We start from the raw sequence: 13,872 nt of genomic DNA on the forward strand, positions 1-13,872 counted from the left end.
CTTGTAGTGTGAGCGCGATGTCTATATGCAGTGACTCGCTACGTCCCTGTACTCGGACCATTGACAACATAATCATTTGCATGGCGCATTACCATGACGTCAGTCGTTTCGTCACTGCGTGGTGCGCTGTTATACCAACGCCGCAGAATGTAGAAACGCGCACTTAACAGCTGTCATTGTACAAGAGTTGGTAGGTGTTCTTTAAGAGGCGCGTTCGGGTTATTCACGCAGCATGTCGAAGGAAAAGAAGACGACTGCAGAGCAAAACCGTTTCTTCAATCCTGGCAGCGCTGAGCTCTACGAAGCTGCAGTGGACCATGGCGCACCTTTAAGCAACCCTTTCTTGGAAGTCTTCAGCAAAACCTTCGCACCCTGCGAACACGATGGTCAACAACAGCAACAGTTTATAGAGATCGGCTGCGGACCCGGTAAATTCACGCTGAAGTAAGCGACTCTTTTTTTGACCTTGTATTCTGCCTGCTGTCGCTCTAGGATGTTGTTCCCGTGGTTGATTCAAATTAATGTTCCGAATCATAAACTAGATAACGAGAAACTAATTTCCATCCCGAGCTGCGGCCCCATGAGAGGCTTCATCCAATATATTTTTTACACATCTTGTCCTCACTGGTACTGTTTGAAAAACTATGGTCTATTCATTGATCATACTCTCCGAGGAAGACAACTTAGTGTTCTTGTTGTCACACGGCGATACAGCATTATAGATCGGTTTTACCATTGCCCCTGAGATAATAACTTTGGAAAGGCAAAGTTCTTGCTCCAGCGAACCTCTCTTCTTCACAGTCTTTTTGTGAGTATTTTTTTCTGGCAGATGGGCAAATACAAAACATTTTCGTTTTAATGATGGTCACTATTAGGATACAGTCGAAAAGAATCACACATCTTATTTTGCAGTCCTTCACTGCAGCGCCCGAAAGCCGCTTTGCACAAGTCCGTGAGTTGTATGACCAAGCGCAACCCCGTAGGAAGGGGGATAATGATATTCAATCTCAAGATGAGGCACCAAGCACCCCTGTTTTTATTTTTGCTTTGACTTCCCAGTAGCTGATTTTTTAAGCATGAAATGCTTTTAGCCCCCGTTGTCGGCAGTGTGGTGACGTCACGCCGAGACCGAGATCCACTCATCCGGGCATTGAAATCCACTCATCCGGGCACTGAAATCGAGTCATCCGGGCACTGAAATCGAGTCATCCGGGCACTGAAATCGAGTCATCCGGGCACTGAAATCGAGTCATCCGGGCACTGAAATCGAGCCATCCGGGCACTGAATTCCAGTCATCCGGGCTCTGAAACGAGAACATCCGGGCACCGTACGAGACTTAGCGAGATTTAACGAGACTCCGTAAGCCCTCCTACGCGACCGGCATGCAAGCGCTGGTTGGTCTCCAAACGAGACAAAAAATAACTGCTGCCAGTGCCTTCTCAATGTTTATCAAGATATCAGTGGAGCTGTGGGTTTGATAACGCGCGGAATTATAATTTCCGATTTCTAATAACGCGTGCAAAAACCACATAAATTGCATGTTGCACTTCGTTGTCGTACGTGATCCGGGGGAGAAGCGCTGCGTTCAAAGGGCAAGGCATCGTGCCGAACGGGTGATGGCGTTCCTCCCTTCCTTTACGGTGCGGTTCGGGTGTCCACCGAGATGGCAGAGAATTACTGCGCCATTTCCTTTCCTCAAAAAACCTTGCGTTCATATGACAAGGCATCGCGCTGAACGGGTGGTGGCGTTCCTCCCTTCCTGTACGGTGCGGTTCGGGTGTCCACCGAGATGACATTAGGCCCGTAAACATTTCATGCTTACTCTACTCTCGGTTACGGGAGAGGCAGAGAATTTTCATCCTTCCTTCAGTCGCAGCAACAACTCTGCTTTGCGAACTGGAGGGGCTTGGCGTATCTATCTGGTACAGCCGGCGTCGTCGCTTGGGCGGGCGCGGTTGCTGCGACGCGCGTCTTTTCTATCAATCTGTCTTCTCACATCTTTCAATCTACCGTCTCTCATGCTTTCACCCCACCTTTCCTCCTGATTGTACCACCTGTGGCGTGCCCTGATCCACACTTTTCCACTAGCTTTGGGAACGTCCTTCCCCAAAGGCAGTACCTCCCATCCCCAATCCCACTCATTCTTCCTGGGAGGCTGCTTTACGGGCCGCTCAGCCCGCCGGCCAGAAATGGCTGGTGGATCGGGCTTTACGCGAAGCACAAGCCCGTGGACTCCTGGACCAGTAGGGGACCACCCTGGATGGTGGTGGTGGAAAACATTTATGTACAGGTATAATACAGGAGGTTATGCATGAGCTGACCCAGAGGGGGCCAGCCCTTACAAATACTAGGTGGAGGTCCCTAGTTCGGGACCCCAGTGGCATCGGCCGCCGCCCGGGCTCGCGCGACCAAGGCCCGTTGGGCCTGCAGGTCAGAGCAGCCAAGCAGGGTCGCCTCCCAGTCCTCCCGGGTTGGGTTGGGGTGAGGGGGGATAGCAGGGTTGGAGGGGCAGGCCCACACCATGTGGTAGATGTCCGAAGACTTCTCCGCACAGTGCGGACAGCTGCCCGAGAAAGAAGGGTCGAAGTGTTTCAGAGCTGCCGGGCACAGCAAAGTATTAGTATACAGGCGGAGCAGAAGCCGCTCCTCCGCCTTTGACAGACCTTTACACGGGCGGGGATAAAGACCATGGCCAGATTGATAGAGTAAAACGATGTCTTTGAAGGTGTAAGCTGGAATAAATTCGAGTTCCTGATCGTCAGGGTAGGAGGGGAATGTCCGGTGAGAGAGCGCGCGGGCGGCGGCGTCAGCTGCCTCATTTCCCTCAAGGCCCATGTGAGCGGGAGCCCAAACGATACGCTGGAAGATTTTTTTTTTTACTAGTGAAGCAAGGTCGTGAAATGACCGATCCAAAGCGGCGCCAAGCTTTATTTTGAAGTCATCATTTCGTGAGCACGTGTTCGCTATTGATTTTTTCGTATCTAAGAAGTAGGTTTCATAATACAAAAATAGCTTTCATGATGATGCCAGTGCTTCAAAACGCTTGAATGCAGGCTAGCAGAGAATACATTTTGCTTCTTTATTAACCCTGCAGGACTCTTTTTCCAACCCTCCCTCCATGCCGGAGACTGGTAGCTGCGGACAAGTCAGAAGAAATGCTGAATTTGGCAGCCGAGAAGTACTCGCACCCGAAAATAGAATACAAGCAGCTGGACATCCTAGGAGACGTGGAGGAGTTCGTACGCCGAGAAGGCCAATTCCATCGGCTATACTCATTTCACATGCTGCACTGGATCAGGGATCAACGGCTCGTCATGCGAAACTTCGAGAAGCTCCTGGCTCCCGGAGGAGAGTGCCTGGTGATCTTTCTGCGGAGCATGCCGTTTCACGGCCTGTTCGAAGAAATGATGAAATCTCCGCGCTGGTCAAAGTATAGCCAAGTAGGTTTTCATGACCCTGTACAACATACCCAGAAAAAAAAATTTAATTTTGGAAAACTGCAATGTGCCGATATGAAAATATTGATGACAATGGTCCATTGTTCTTATATGTAGCAAAATCTTTCTTTTGTACTGTTTCGATCGCTGGTATCGAGCAGTTAAGGCTGCCATAGAAAACCAAGGGGCAATGCTTTTGGCAATAGCAAAACCGTTAATAGCAAAAAATGAAAGCCTGTCGACAGGAGATTTCCGGATATATTGATTGTTATTGTGAAATCTTACAATATATGAAAAAAAAACTGCGTTCATAAATTATTTTCCCTTCAAAAATGCTGTTGCTAAGAATCCTTGGGTATGGTTCACTAAAATGATCTCTATTTAAGGCAGACAGCTGGGCTAGTTGGTGTTTAGATTGAGAGGACATAGTAGTAGCGCTTAAAAACAAGGACCAGAGGGTAGAGCCTAGAGGGTAGAGGGTAGAGGCTAGCGCCTGTGCTGTCTTTCTCTACCCTCTGGTCCTTGTTTTTAAGCGCTACTACTATGTCCTCTCAATGATCTCTATACTTGATGTATTATGTCATTTTCAGGGCGCTTGACGCAACACTGGTCAGGAAGGAGAAAACCACGGAGAGCGAAAGCCAATTTCTACAAATTTAATTTATCAGTTTGATCTACTCCTACCATGCAAAAATTTCGTGCTGCGTTCGATAAACAATTGATAATTTTAGTCTGAAGTTGAAACCTTTGAAATGAACAGCGTCCCCGTCTTCTTTCTGCATGAATTCGTACTGAAGACCGCTGTGACTAAATGCAGCTCAAAGAGTGTTATTTTCTTTTTAATGTTTGCTGTGTTTAATCTAAATATCATGGTACCCGAGCTGTACATAAAGATTTCAAAGGCTGAGATCATATACGGTGAAAAATGTGCTGCTAACAAGAATCTTGAAGCTTTCCATAAATAATTCCGTTTCAGAGTACCTCCTTACTAGTTTACACAAATAGCACATACAGCTGCCATGGTTTGCAGCGGCTAGCTCAAGAAAAGGAATACCACAACCAAGGACATTTCTCAGGAACTTTTAGTGCATCAGCTTTTAGCGATGATATATGATAGATGACATGAAAGGTGGCTGAATTTTCCGCTTTGCAGGAAAGAAGTCGCTAGAAAACACATCGTTGCTTCTAACCAAGTACGATGAGCCTTTTCTCGTCACAAAGCCTGTTCACGTCTACCGGTTATATTAAAAATGCGATATCTTAGACACTTTATTGTGAAAACACTTCTCTACGATCTGATTCGTGGTATAACGGAGAGGGTTATGACGTGTTCTTTCGAGCCTATGTCCAACAGCCGCGCTGGACTTGCAACTGATTTGCTTGTGATTGAAACTGTAGGATTTTCAAGGATTTACAAACTGACGCAAGCGTGCTATTTGCCTCAGCAATATCGGTCTCGAAGACTTCTCGTGCTAGCAAATGGCGTCGTTGGTGTTGACAGCGCTGTCTTGAAAACGTGGCATATTCGTACAATTTAAGTAATCACAAGACGCCCTTCACGTAATGCTACGAATATTACGTTTGTGCTTACGAACCTTGCTGCTCAACACCGCTGCCTGCCTCGCAATGGGTAGCATTTTCATATTAGAAGGATTCTGTAGACAGCTTGATACGAAACAATGAGGCGCTCATGATACCAAACAGTTATGGTGCTTCATGGCGCAGACAAAGGAAAGTATTACTGGAAGCTTGATAAATTTTGCGAAGTTTATTCAACTCAACTGTGACACTTTAGTACTTGTTTCAAACTTCGTGACACCACGTGAGGTTAGAACACAACTGCTATATTATGCCCTTTTTTCAATATTCAGGTTGAAATACACTTTTCTAGTTAATCGTCTTGAGGATGCGTTATGCCAGAAAAGCTGCTCTGTCAAGGGATGCTGTCAAAGGTTCTTTAACGAAGCTTGACAAACTCCGCCGGCACAGCTATTTTTGACTGTGGTAAAGTGACACTCATTTTTATGACATCCACTATCTGGTGGGCAGGTTGCGATGCTGGCTCAAAGTCACGTGACCTAGGCGGCCCTCCTAGGTTCCTTCGAAGATATGTCACTCGCATCGCCGACGAAACCGGGTATTCTACGGAGCAGGATCCTTAACGTTATCACGTTAATAGTGTCCTTGCGCCTTCAAACAAACAACGTGTCTACTGTGAATAAATAAAGCCATATACTATATTGCTCATATTTTCTGTAGGCGATATGTGATATGATTTATGACTTTGTGATATGATGGCTTATGACTTATGATGATATGATGATTTATGACTTTTTGATATGACTATGTGATATGGTTTGTGATATGATTTATGACTTTCCATGTGTGAGCAATTTGTTTTACAGCGTCCATTAGAATATGATCATCTGCAAGCTCAGCGCAAGCCGCATCTCTTCTTTCTAACGTCCTTATTTTTTGCACTGAACAAATATTGAAAACTTGAGTCTTTACCATCCACAGTGAAGACCAACAGTTTCGCCGATGGCTGACTGGAACAAAGCGGGCGATGGCGAAGCTGACGCTTATTATTCTCTATTTCTTGTGCACATAATTGTTGTTGTATTTCATAATCATAACGTGGCGTTAACAGTTGCATTTCCTGCCAACGTGCCCAAATGCAGGACTCGTGAAATGGTATGTGATGTACGTCCACATGCTTTCTTATGAATTGCAGGTCTTCGTTTTGAGTGCTGTATGGACAAGTAATTCATGCGCCCTCATTGTCACCAACAGATACTGGAAGACAACACGCCAGAAACCTGGAAAATGACAGATTTTATTTCATTGAGGGAGTATACAAGCAAGCTCGTTATTTCATCAAAGTTGATCCCACTGTCTTGCGAGGTGTTTACCGTTCCTGCGCCTGGGGTACAAAGCAAGGAAGGAACGATTGGTAAGGGGAACGTCGAGTACCTTTCTTTTTCACGAACTAGTATTTACAGCTTTTGCAGCTTGATGACAAGGAGGGATGCGTTTCATAAACTTTTTTTTTTACAGTGCAGCGTGTAAGCGCTTGCTCCTTAGGTTTGGGTGTCGTTGTCGTTGTGGTAGACCGTCGGCATAGCCGGCAGAGCGAGCGTAGGAGAATTACCATGGTAACCAAGAAGGGTACTGTAGAAGGAGGAGGATATGGTGAGGGCAGAGGAATTTGGTTCACTTTGTGTGCTGCGGCTTGTGCGAAACGCTGCGCCTCAAAATCTCAGCGGAGGCGCAGCCGCGCACATCGAGCGGCGACTGGAAAGGAGTTCAGTCGAAGGATGAGTCATCATCATCATAGCCTGACTACGCCCACTGCAGGGCAAAGGCCCCTCCCATGTCTCTCCAATTAACCCTGCCCTTCGCCAGTTATGGCCAACGTATACCCGAAAACTTCTTGATCTCATCCGCCCACCTAACTTTCTGCCGCCACCTGCTACGTTTGCTTTCTCTTGGAATCCACTCCATTACCCTTAAGGACCAGCGGTTATCTTGCCTTCGCATTACATGCCGTGCCCAACCCCATTTATTCCTCCCGATTTCGACTAGGATGTCATTAACGCGCGTTTGTCCCCTCACCCACTCAGCCCGCTTCCGATCTCTTAACATTACATGTATAATTTTTCTTTCCATACATCGCTGCGTTGTACCTCAGCGACATTTTGAGAGCGCATTAGCACTCTCTAAAATAACTTCCCACAAGAAACGTGGCCCCACACGAGCTGTAATGTGAATTCAGGGCGGCTTTCTGTCAAAGGCTGTTAAAAAAATCAAAATAAAAAAAATAACGATTACAATCCCCAACACACACGTAAAATAGAGAACTCGTAAAATAGAGAACGCAGGTGCGTCAGCGAGAAAAGCACTGTTCTGCAATGTCAGGAAATAGCGTATCTCAACTTTCAAGACGGCATGGTTGGCCTATTTAAAACCTGCAATACGTTTATTCCAAACTTTAATACCTTATTTTTGATATTTTCAGTGTGCTGATGCTCTCCCAAGTTGTCTGTTTATTGCATGACTTCAATAAATATAATGAGTCGTTGGACAACGCAGTGTCCACAAAATTCTTCGTGCTCGTTTCGTACAAGTTTCTGTGCGTCTAATTTTTTTTTAGTATTTAATCAACTTGCGAACGAGTTTTTTGCATCCAGTTTTGAACTGGGTGAGAACTACGGCACCGAACAAGAAAACAAAAATGCCTATGGTGCCATATTTAGCCGGAGACTCCTGGGTTGCATACGGGGAGAGTGCAGAGAGAATAAAAACTTTGAGATCATTGCGGCGACCCGCATTGGAGCCATGCGAAAGCAAAACGTCCACACACTATATCGACGTCCGTGGCTATTCTGACGTCCATGCACTATATCGACGTCCATGGCTACTTTGACATCTAAGTGTGTTTTTTCGCGTTTAGTTTTATACATGAATAGACCTCATGTGGCAAATTTTTACACGGCAACATTTTATCACACGCTATCTTCACATCACACTTTCATACATTTATATTCATCGAACGACGTAATCGTGAGGAAAAAATTGCGGCCACCTTTCGCTGACGCGACAGACCCACATAATGCTCTTGCATTAAAAAGGGCATCGCTGCTTATCAATGGTTTCAGTACATATCCCGTTTCAACACAAGAATTTATGTCTTGATTCGGTCACGTTTACTGTTTGCGGAACGGCCTCACAAGTTTCCCGCTGAAAATTAAAAGAAGAAGAAAACCTTGTGTAGAGGTGTTCAGGTCAGACATCTTAATCTAATTGGGAAAAGTATATTTCTGCTATTGTGGACCGCTCTCAAAATGGTAATTTATTATTACTGCTTTATTTTTGCAGAGATGCTCCTCTCATTCAATCCTGTGTACACATTGATCAACGACGAGGAAAAGCAGGAGCTACGCCAGTTGACAAGAGACTTCACAGAAGCTGCTTTCGCAAAACGATCCGCTCAGAATTTCGGAGATCCTATGGTGCTGGTCATTCACGCATTCAAGCCACTTAAATAGGGCTTCCACTCTACTCCTTACACTTCTATGAACAGAAGGATTCCTGTACAGGACGATATTTGTTTATATTGGGCATCTGATGGTCCAGGGATATGCTTCTGTGCAGAAGCATGTCAGCATTAAATGGGGCACATGTGCTAATATATCCCCTTATATTGAATTTTCGACCACTAAACACCTTGAAGATGAAGCCTTTGTGGTTGCTGAGTGCCTTTGATGTTCGGTCGTTGATCCCAATGTCATGCACCGAATACTGACCACCTCGGTTGCATCATGGAAGCGAAATGTAAAAGCGCCGATGTGCCTTGCGATGTCAGCGCACGTTAATGAACCCCGGATGGCGTAAGACCCGTGCAAAAATTTCTTTCTACAGTCCATAGATTGTCTATAGACTGTAGTCTATGAAGTATATACGCTTTCTATGCACAAATCCTTTAGAATAGTCTATAGACAGTGTATATAGATTTATGGCCATCCGCTTTCAGTAGACTTTTTCCCCTATAGACAGTCTATAGAAAAACGTCTAATAGACGGAAAGAAGGAAAGGGCATTTTTACGAAAGGGAAGGTAGGACTGGACATGTGACGAGACAGTTGTCAAATTTTTTATCATCCGGGTGTTACCATCTTCCATTTTTATCAGCTGCTGGTGTGCATAAAGAGCAGTGTTTCCCGAATAAAAATTCAGTTGTAAGTCCAGCGCTTTGTGTGTGTGTCTCTTTCTTTCAGCCCGTGTCTTTTAAGCGCAGGTATATTTCAATATGGTAAACCAACTCGCCCAAGAAACCACTCTGCTAATAGACACAGGTCTATGGTCAGTGTATTCATGATCTTTAGTATTGTGGCCATAAATTTCCTGTAGATTTCTGTATACAGAGTCTATAGACAAAAGTCTACTGGTCCAGCAGACATACTTCTATAGACTGCCTATAGGCATTCGATGGATTTAAGGCCTGGCAATGCTATAGACCTTTGTCTACAGAGAGTCTATATACCCCTCTACTAAACCTTCAGCAGACAAACGTCCCGTGCTCAACCCTATAGCGTTACAAAACATATTTGGTCAAACGTCGCTGTCCACGACGCGTGCTGAGCGAGCATCTACACGTAACAAGCAATGCACGCCTCTTAATGAACAGCACTTCATCGTCCGGACAGGCGATAGCAGAGAAAACAATAAACGTAATGCACCCCAAAACTCGAGCGTGTGTTTCCGGAGGCGCCGATTAAATCCAGCTCACACGACGGTAAATAAGGGATAGTTCCACTTCGATCTTCATTCAAGGGCTAAGCGATATTTCTGGCCGCGCATCTACCTTGCAACACGAAAAAGCCAGTAGACAGCTCGCGAGGAGCGGCTTATCATCACGGGTTTCGCACCGACTGCTTTTCTGCGAGTTAGGAACAGCATGGCGGCACAGGCATATGCGGCATTGCTCGAAAGCCCAATTTTCTGCGCTGTTTATAACGCCGATTACGAACGAGAACAGGAAGTTTGTCCCTGCGCAGGTAATCTGTTCTGCACACACAGCTCTGCTTAGGGTGGTTTAGGAGACCATATTAATAAAAAAAATCATGTAGGCTTACCCTGAGTGAACAATAAGTTGAATTTCCTTGACAACAAACCCGCGAGAGAGCACGCAGACGACACCAAAATATCAGCGCACACAGTTGTTAGCAGCTTGAATGATTTTCCGCCGTTTCGCGGTAAAATGGGCAAAACGTGAAACAGAAACCCATTTAACGGTTGTATCTTTACCATTCGCACAGTTGCCGTGTGTAGCTTGATGTGGTGTCCAAGACCACAGAGGGCAATTGGTTTATAAACTTAAATTCTCTACTCGCGCTTTAACAACAATATTGTTCTCGCGAGAACCAAACCTTATTGGTTTGTTCATACGCGCTGCGTCTCCCACCAAATAGGATGTGGTACACTTTTTGACTTTCCGTCACTCTTTCTTGGCCAAAAGACGCAGAGACGCAATGGTAAGCATTTGAAATTCTATGTTCTATAGAGAAAAGAAAATTAAGGCTGCTATAGACTTTAGTCTATAGATAGTCTATAGACTGCCTATAGACAGAAGGAAATTAAGACGGTTATAGACTGTTTAATCTACATATAGTGTATAGACTGGCTATAGACAAAAGAAAAAGTATAAAACATGGTTAGTCTTTTAAAAAGTCTATAGAAAGCCTGTACACCATTCTATAAGGGGATAATCCAAATCTCCCCTCTCGGGCGTCCCTCATAGCTTAGGCGCCTCTTCGATACGTTGTAGCCCAAGCTCCGAATACCTACCCCGAAGACCTTTGCCACCAGTGACAAGAGCCAAAGGTCACTTGTGAGGCCGCTGACATTTGGTCCGGGACCAAATATTGTAATGACGTTTTTTCATGCGAAAGACAACTGTAAGGTACCGCTGGAAGAAGGGCGAAGCAAGCGGTTTAAGCATAATAGAGTACACAGCAAAGGTGCACGACGATGCAGTGCAGTGAACCGATCTGTACGACCATGTTACTTGGCTGAACATTTGGGGTGATACCGTGAAGTTGAGAGACGTGTAGAACGTGTTAGCAACCACTACAATCTCGAAAAACGTATTATTATTGCGAAGCAATACTACTTTCACTTTCAGCTCCTCGCGTGGCGCGGCCGCGGTAGCTACAATTGACCTTGAGCGGCGCGCCTAGCGGTGTGACGTCACAGCTGCAAGAGCAGGGCTCCAACTTGTGCCGTCGCGAGGCGAGGCCGCGCTTGGTAGCTGCTGCCTAACTCCTGCGCCCGCCGCGCGCGGCGCGGATTGCATTGGATTGGATTGGATTAGATAATATTAGATTAGATTGGATTGCATAGGATTGGATTGGATTGTATAACCGATGCATCACCACAAGCCTAACCACAAGTACCACCACCAGTTACACTACCAGCTGAACCATGGCGTAGCTACGGATATTGCTTTCGCAATTACCGGGCTTAACCAAGCTAAGCCACAGCCATTTTTAGCGGCGCATGGCACCGCTCATTGAAGATAGAATCTGATAAATCTGGCCGCAACTCGCGTCAGAAACAAGGCAATAAAGCTGCGTACCAGCGGCTTTGAACATAACAAACTTTACAAACAGTCACGGCTCTATCACATGCTCATCCCGACGTTATAATAAGCCTATGTGCGTACACTGCTAGATGAAGGCCTCTCCAACAGAGCTTCAATTAGCCCTCTAGTGCTCGTACTGCGGGCCGCCAGTTCCTGGAAATGTACCTATTTAATGTGCTATGAAGGTCTTTGAGCAAACTTCCTTCGTAATTTGCTTTAATTACACGGCGGTCAGGCGTCGTCCTTAAAATATGCCGCGGTAAAATTGTTTTGGAGACTTATAACAGTGTAGCTGCAGTAGTCCCAATCTAACGATTTCTGCATGCTTCCCTCTCTCGTGCCTTGTCTGTGCAAGTTTTTCTCCTCAGTCTGGAGACAGGCCTTTGGAAGCGAAGCCTACACTTCTCTGCTTTTCTGAGGAGGCACGGAGTAAGTCAGATAAAGATATCAACGCTGCATATTGCCAGGTATTTTAGTAGCTCTTTGCTACCTGGCGTATTTGCAGCTGCGCTTTCATGCGCTAGTCGTCACGCTATGGGCAAAACATGATTGTCAGAATATGAAGGTGATAGCTAGGAAACATGTGAGACGCTTTCTGTTGAGACGGTGCGGTAAAATGGGAGGAAATGAATGAGATAAGCGATCAACAAATGGCGGACTGCCGACACCACGCAGAGGCATGAACAGATTAGGGCCAGAAACTAAATTGCAGTTTTTCTTTCTTTTTGTTTGTACGAAATCAACCGCGAGACGAAAAAAAGAAAACAAGAGCTACTAGCACACTACGAGACTTCAACCGCCATTCAATAATAAATCGAAAACGATGCAGCAAAGAAATGCACAATGACTCTCCCATTTCAGACGCACCTTGAACGGCTGAGTAGAGGACGACGGGACAAGCTTTTCGAGGGTGAGGCTTTTTTCAAAATATCCGCTATGCCAAGTGAAGAACGCACAGCTGCGAAATTGTAACGTAATGTGCATAAGCATGGGATATGTATACAGTGAAAGGGACCGCCAAAAGCGCAACCAAAAACCGCTGCTGCAAGCAGCGTCTAGCTCGAGCAGCCACTTCATCATGCTGTTCTTTCTCCAAACCTTGCTCGTGGCAGTATTTTGTGGAATAGATCACAACGGTTGGAAATATGCTACAGACTTGCTTATCTGATATGCTCAAGCATCGGCAGTGGCTGTTTAGTACTGCATATCACAGATATGACCAACGCCGTGGCATGTTGCTCCGTAGACGCTGGCGACTGCGCGTCCGGGTTAATCATATGGATATTTTTGGAAGCGCTGCCAAAGTATTGGCTAGTTCCGTGTATACACCTACCAAATCGTGAAAACGAGGTGAAATTATTTAAGAGAGATTTTTGCTGGGGGTCAAGCTCGCGTGAATTATCTTCATGACCAGCAATAAACGTGTCACCTTTGAGCCGAACTCGTTTATCGTTCAGTGTACCAAAGCTTCTCAGGCTACGAGGGACGCCGTTGTGAAGGGCTCCGGAAATTTCGACCACCTGGGGTTCTTTAGCGTGCACTGACATCGCACAGCACACGGACTTCTAAAATTTCGCCTCCATAGAAATTCCACCGCGGCGGCCGGGATCGAAGCCGTGTCTTTCGGGTCAGCAGCCGAGCGCCATAACCACTGAGCCACCGAGGCGGCTTTAGAGCCGAACTGGGAGTCCGTCTAAATGTGCCCCTATTCAAGGAAACGACTACACAGCCGGCTACGCGTCGAGCAACTGGCCGCCGAAGTGGCCGCGAACAGATGGTTGAGGTTTGGTTTATCGGGTTTAACGTCCCAAAGCGACCCAGGCTATGAGGGACGCCGTAGTGGAGGGCTCCGGAAATTTCGACCACCTGGGGTTCTTGATGAATACTGCACAAGAAGCATTGTGCAGATATACACTTATTTGCTTGACTGTATAAACATCTTTCTTTTTCTTTTTAATCTAGGCAATTACAGCAGATTTTGCTCACAACATATTTTTTTTTATTTACATAATACTGCAGACCTCATGTGGTCCAAGCAGGAAGGGCAGATAAGGCATAATTACAAACGCCATATAGTTATTACATAGGCAAAAGGTTTACACACGACACAAATGAGGAAATACACAATTCAAAGGAAATACATTACACATCAATCTGCACACAAGAATTCATTTCTAAGATTATTTTCAAAATTATCACTTGATGCAATCTGTTCGGGCAGTGCATTCCAATTGTTTATTGTGCGCGGAAAGTAAGAGTCACCTAATTATGCTTGTATCCGTAAATTAACGC

General features: G+C 45.7%; 1 protein-coding gene across 1 annotated transcript; it reads left to right on the forward strand.

Annotated features, from left to right (window-relative positions):
• The first annotated feature begins 232 nt into the window (after positions 1 to 232).
• Positions 233 to 8,486, forward strand: LOC149347097 (juvenile hormone acid O-methyltransferase-like). The gene is made up of 4 exons (XM_089541488.1): positions 233 to 444; positions 3,096 to 3,441; positions 6,232 to 6,391; positions 8,317 to 8,486. Exons 1-4 carry the CDS (start codon positions 233 to 235, stop codon positions 8,484 to 8,486), a joined length of 888 nt encoding a protein of 295 aa, XP_089397614.1.
• The last annotated feature ends 5,386 nt before the right edge of the window (positions 8,487 to 13,872 follow it).

This window comes from Amblyomma mixtum, chromosome 4, assembly GCF_055824585.1.
Source record: "Amblyomma mixtum isolate Tamu chromosome 4, ASM5582458v1, whole genome shotgun sequence".
Lineage (NCBI taxonomy): Eukaryota > Metazoa > Arthropoda > Arachnida > Ixodida > Ixodidae > Amblyomma > Amblyomma mixtum.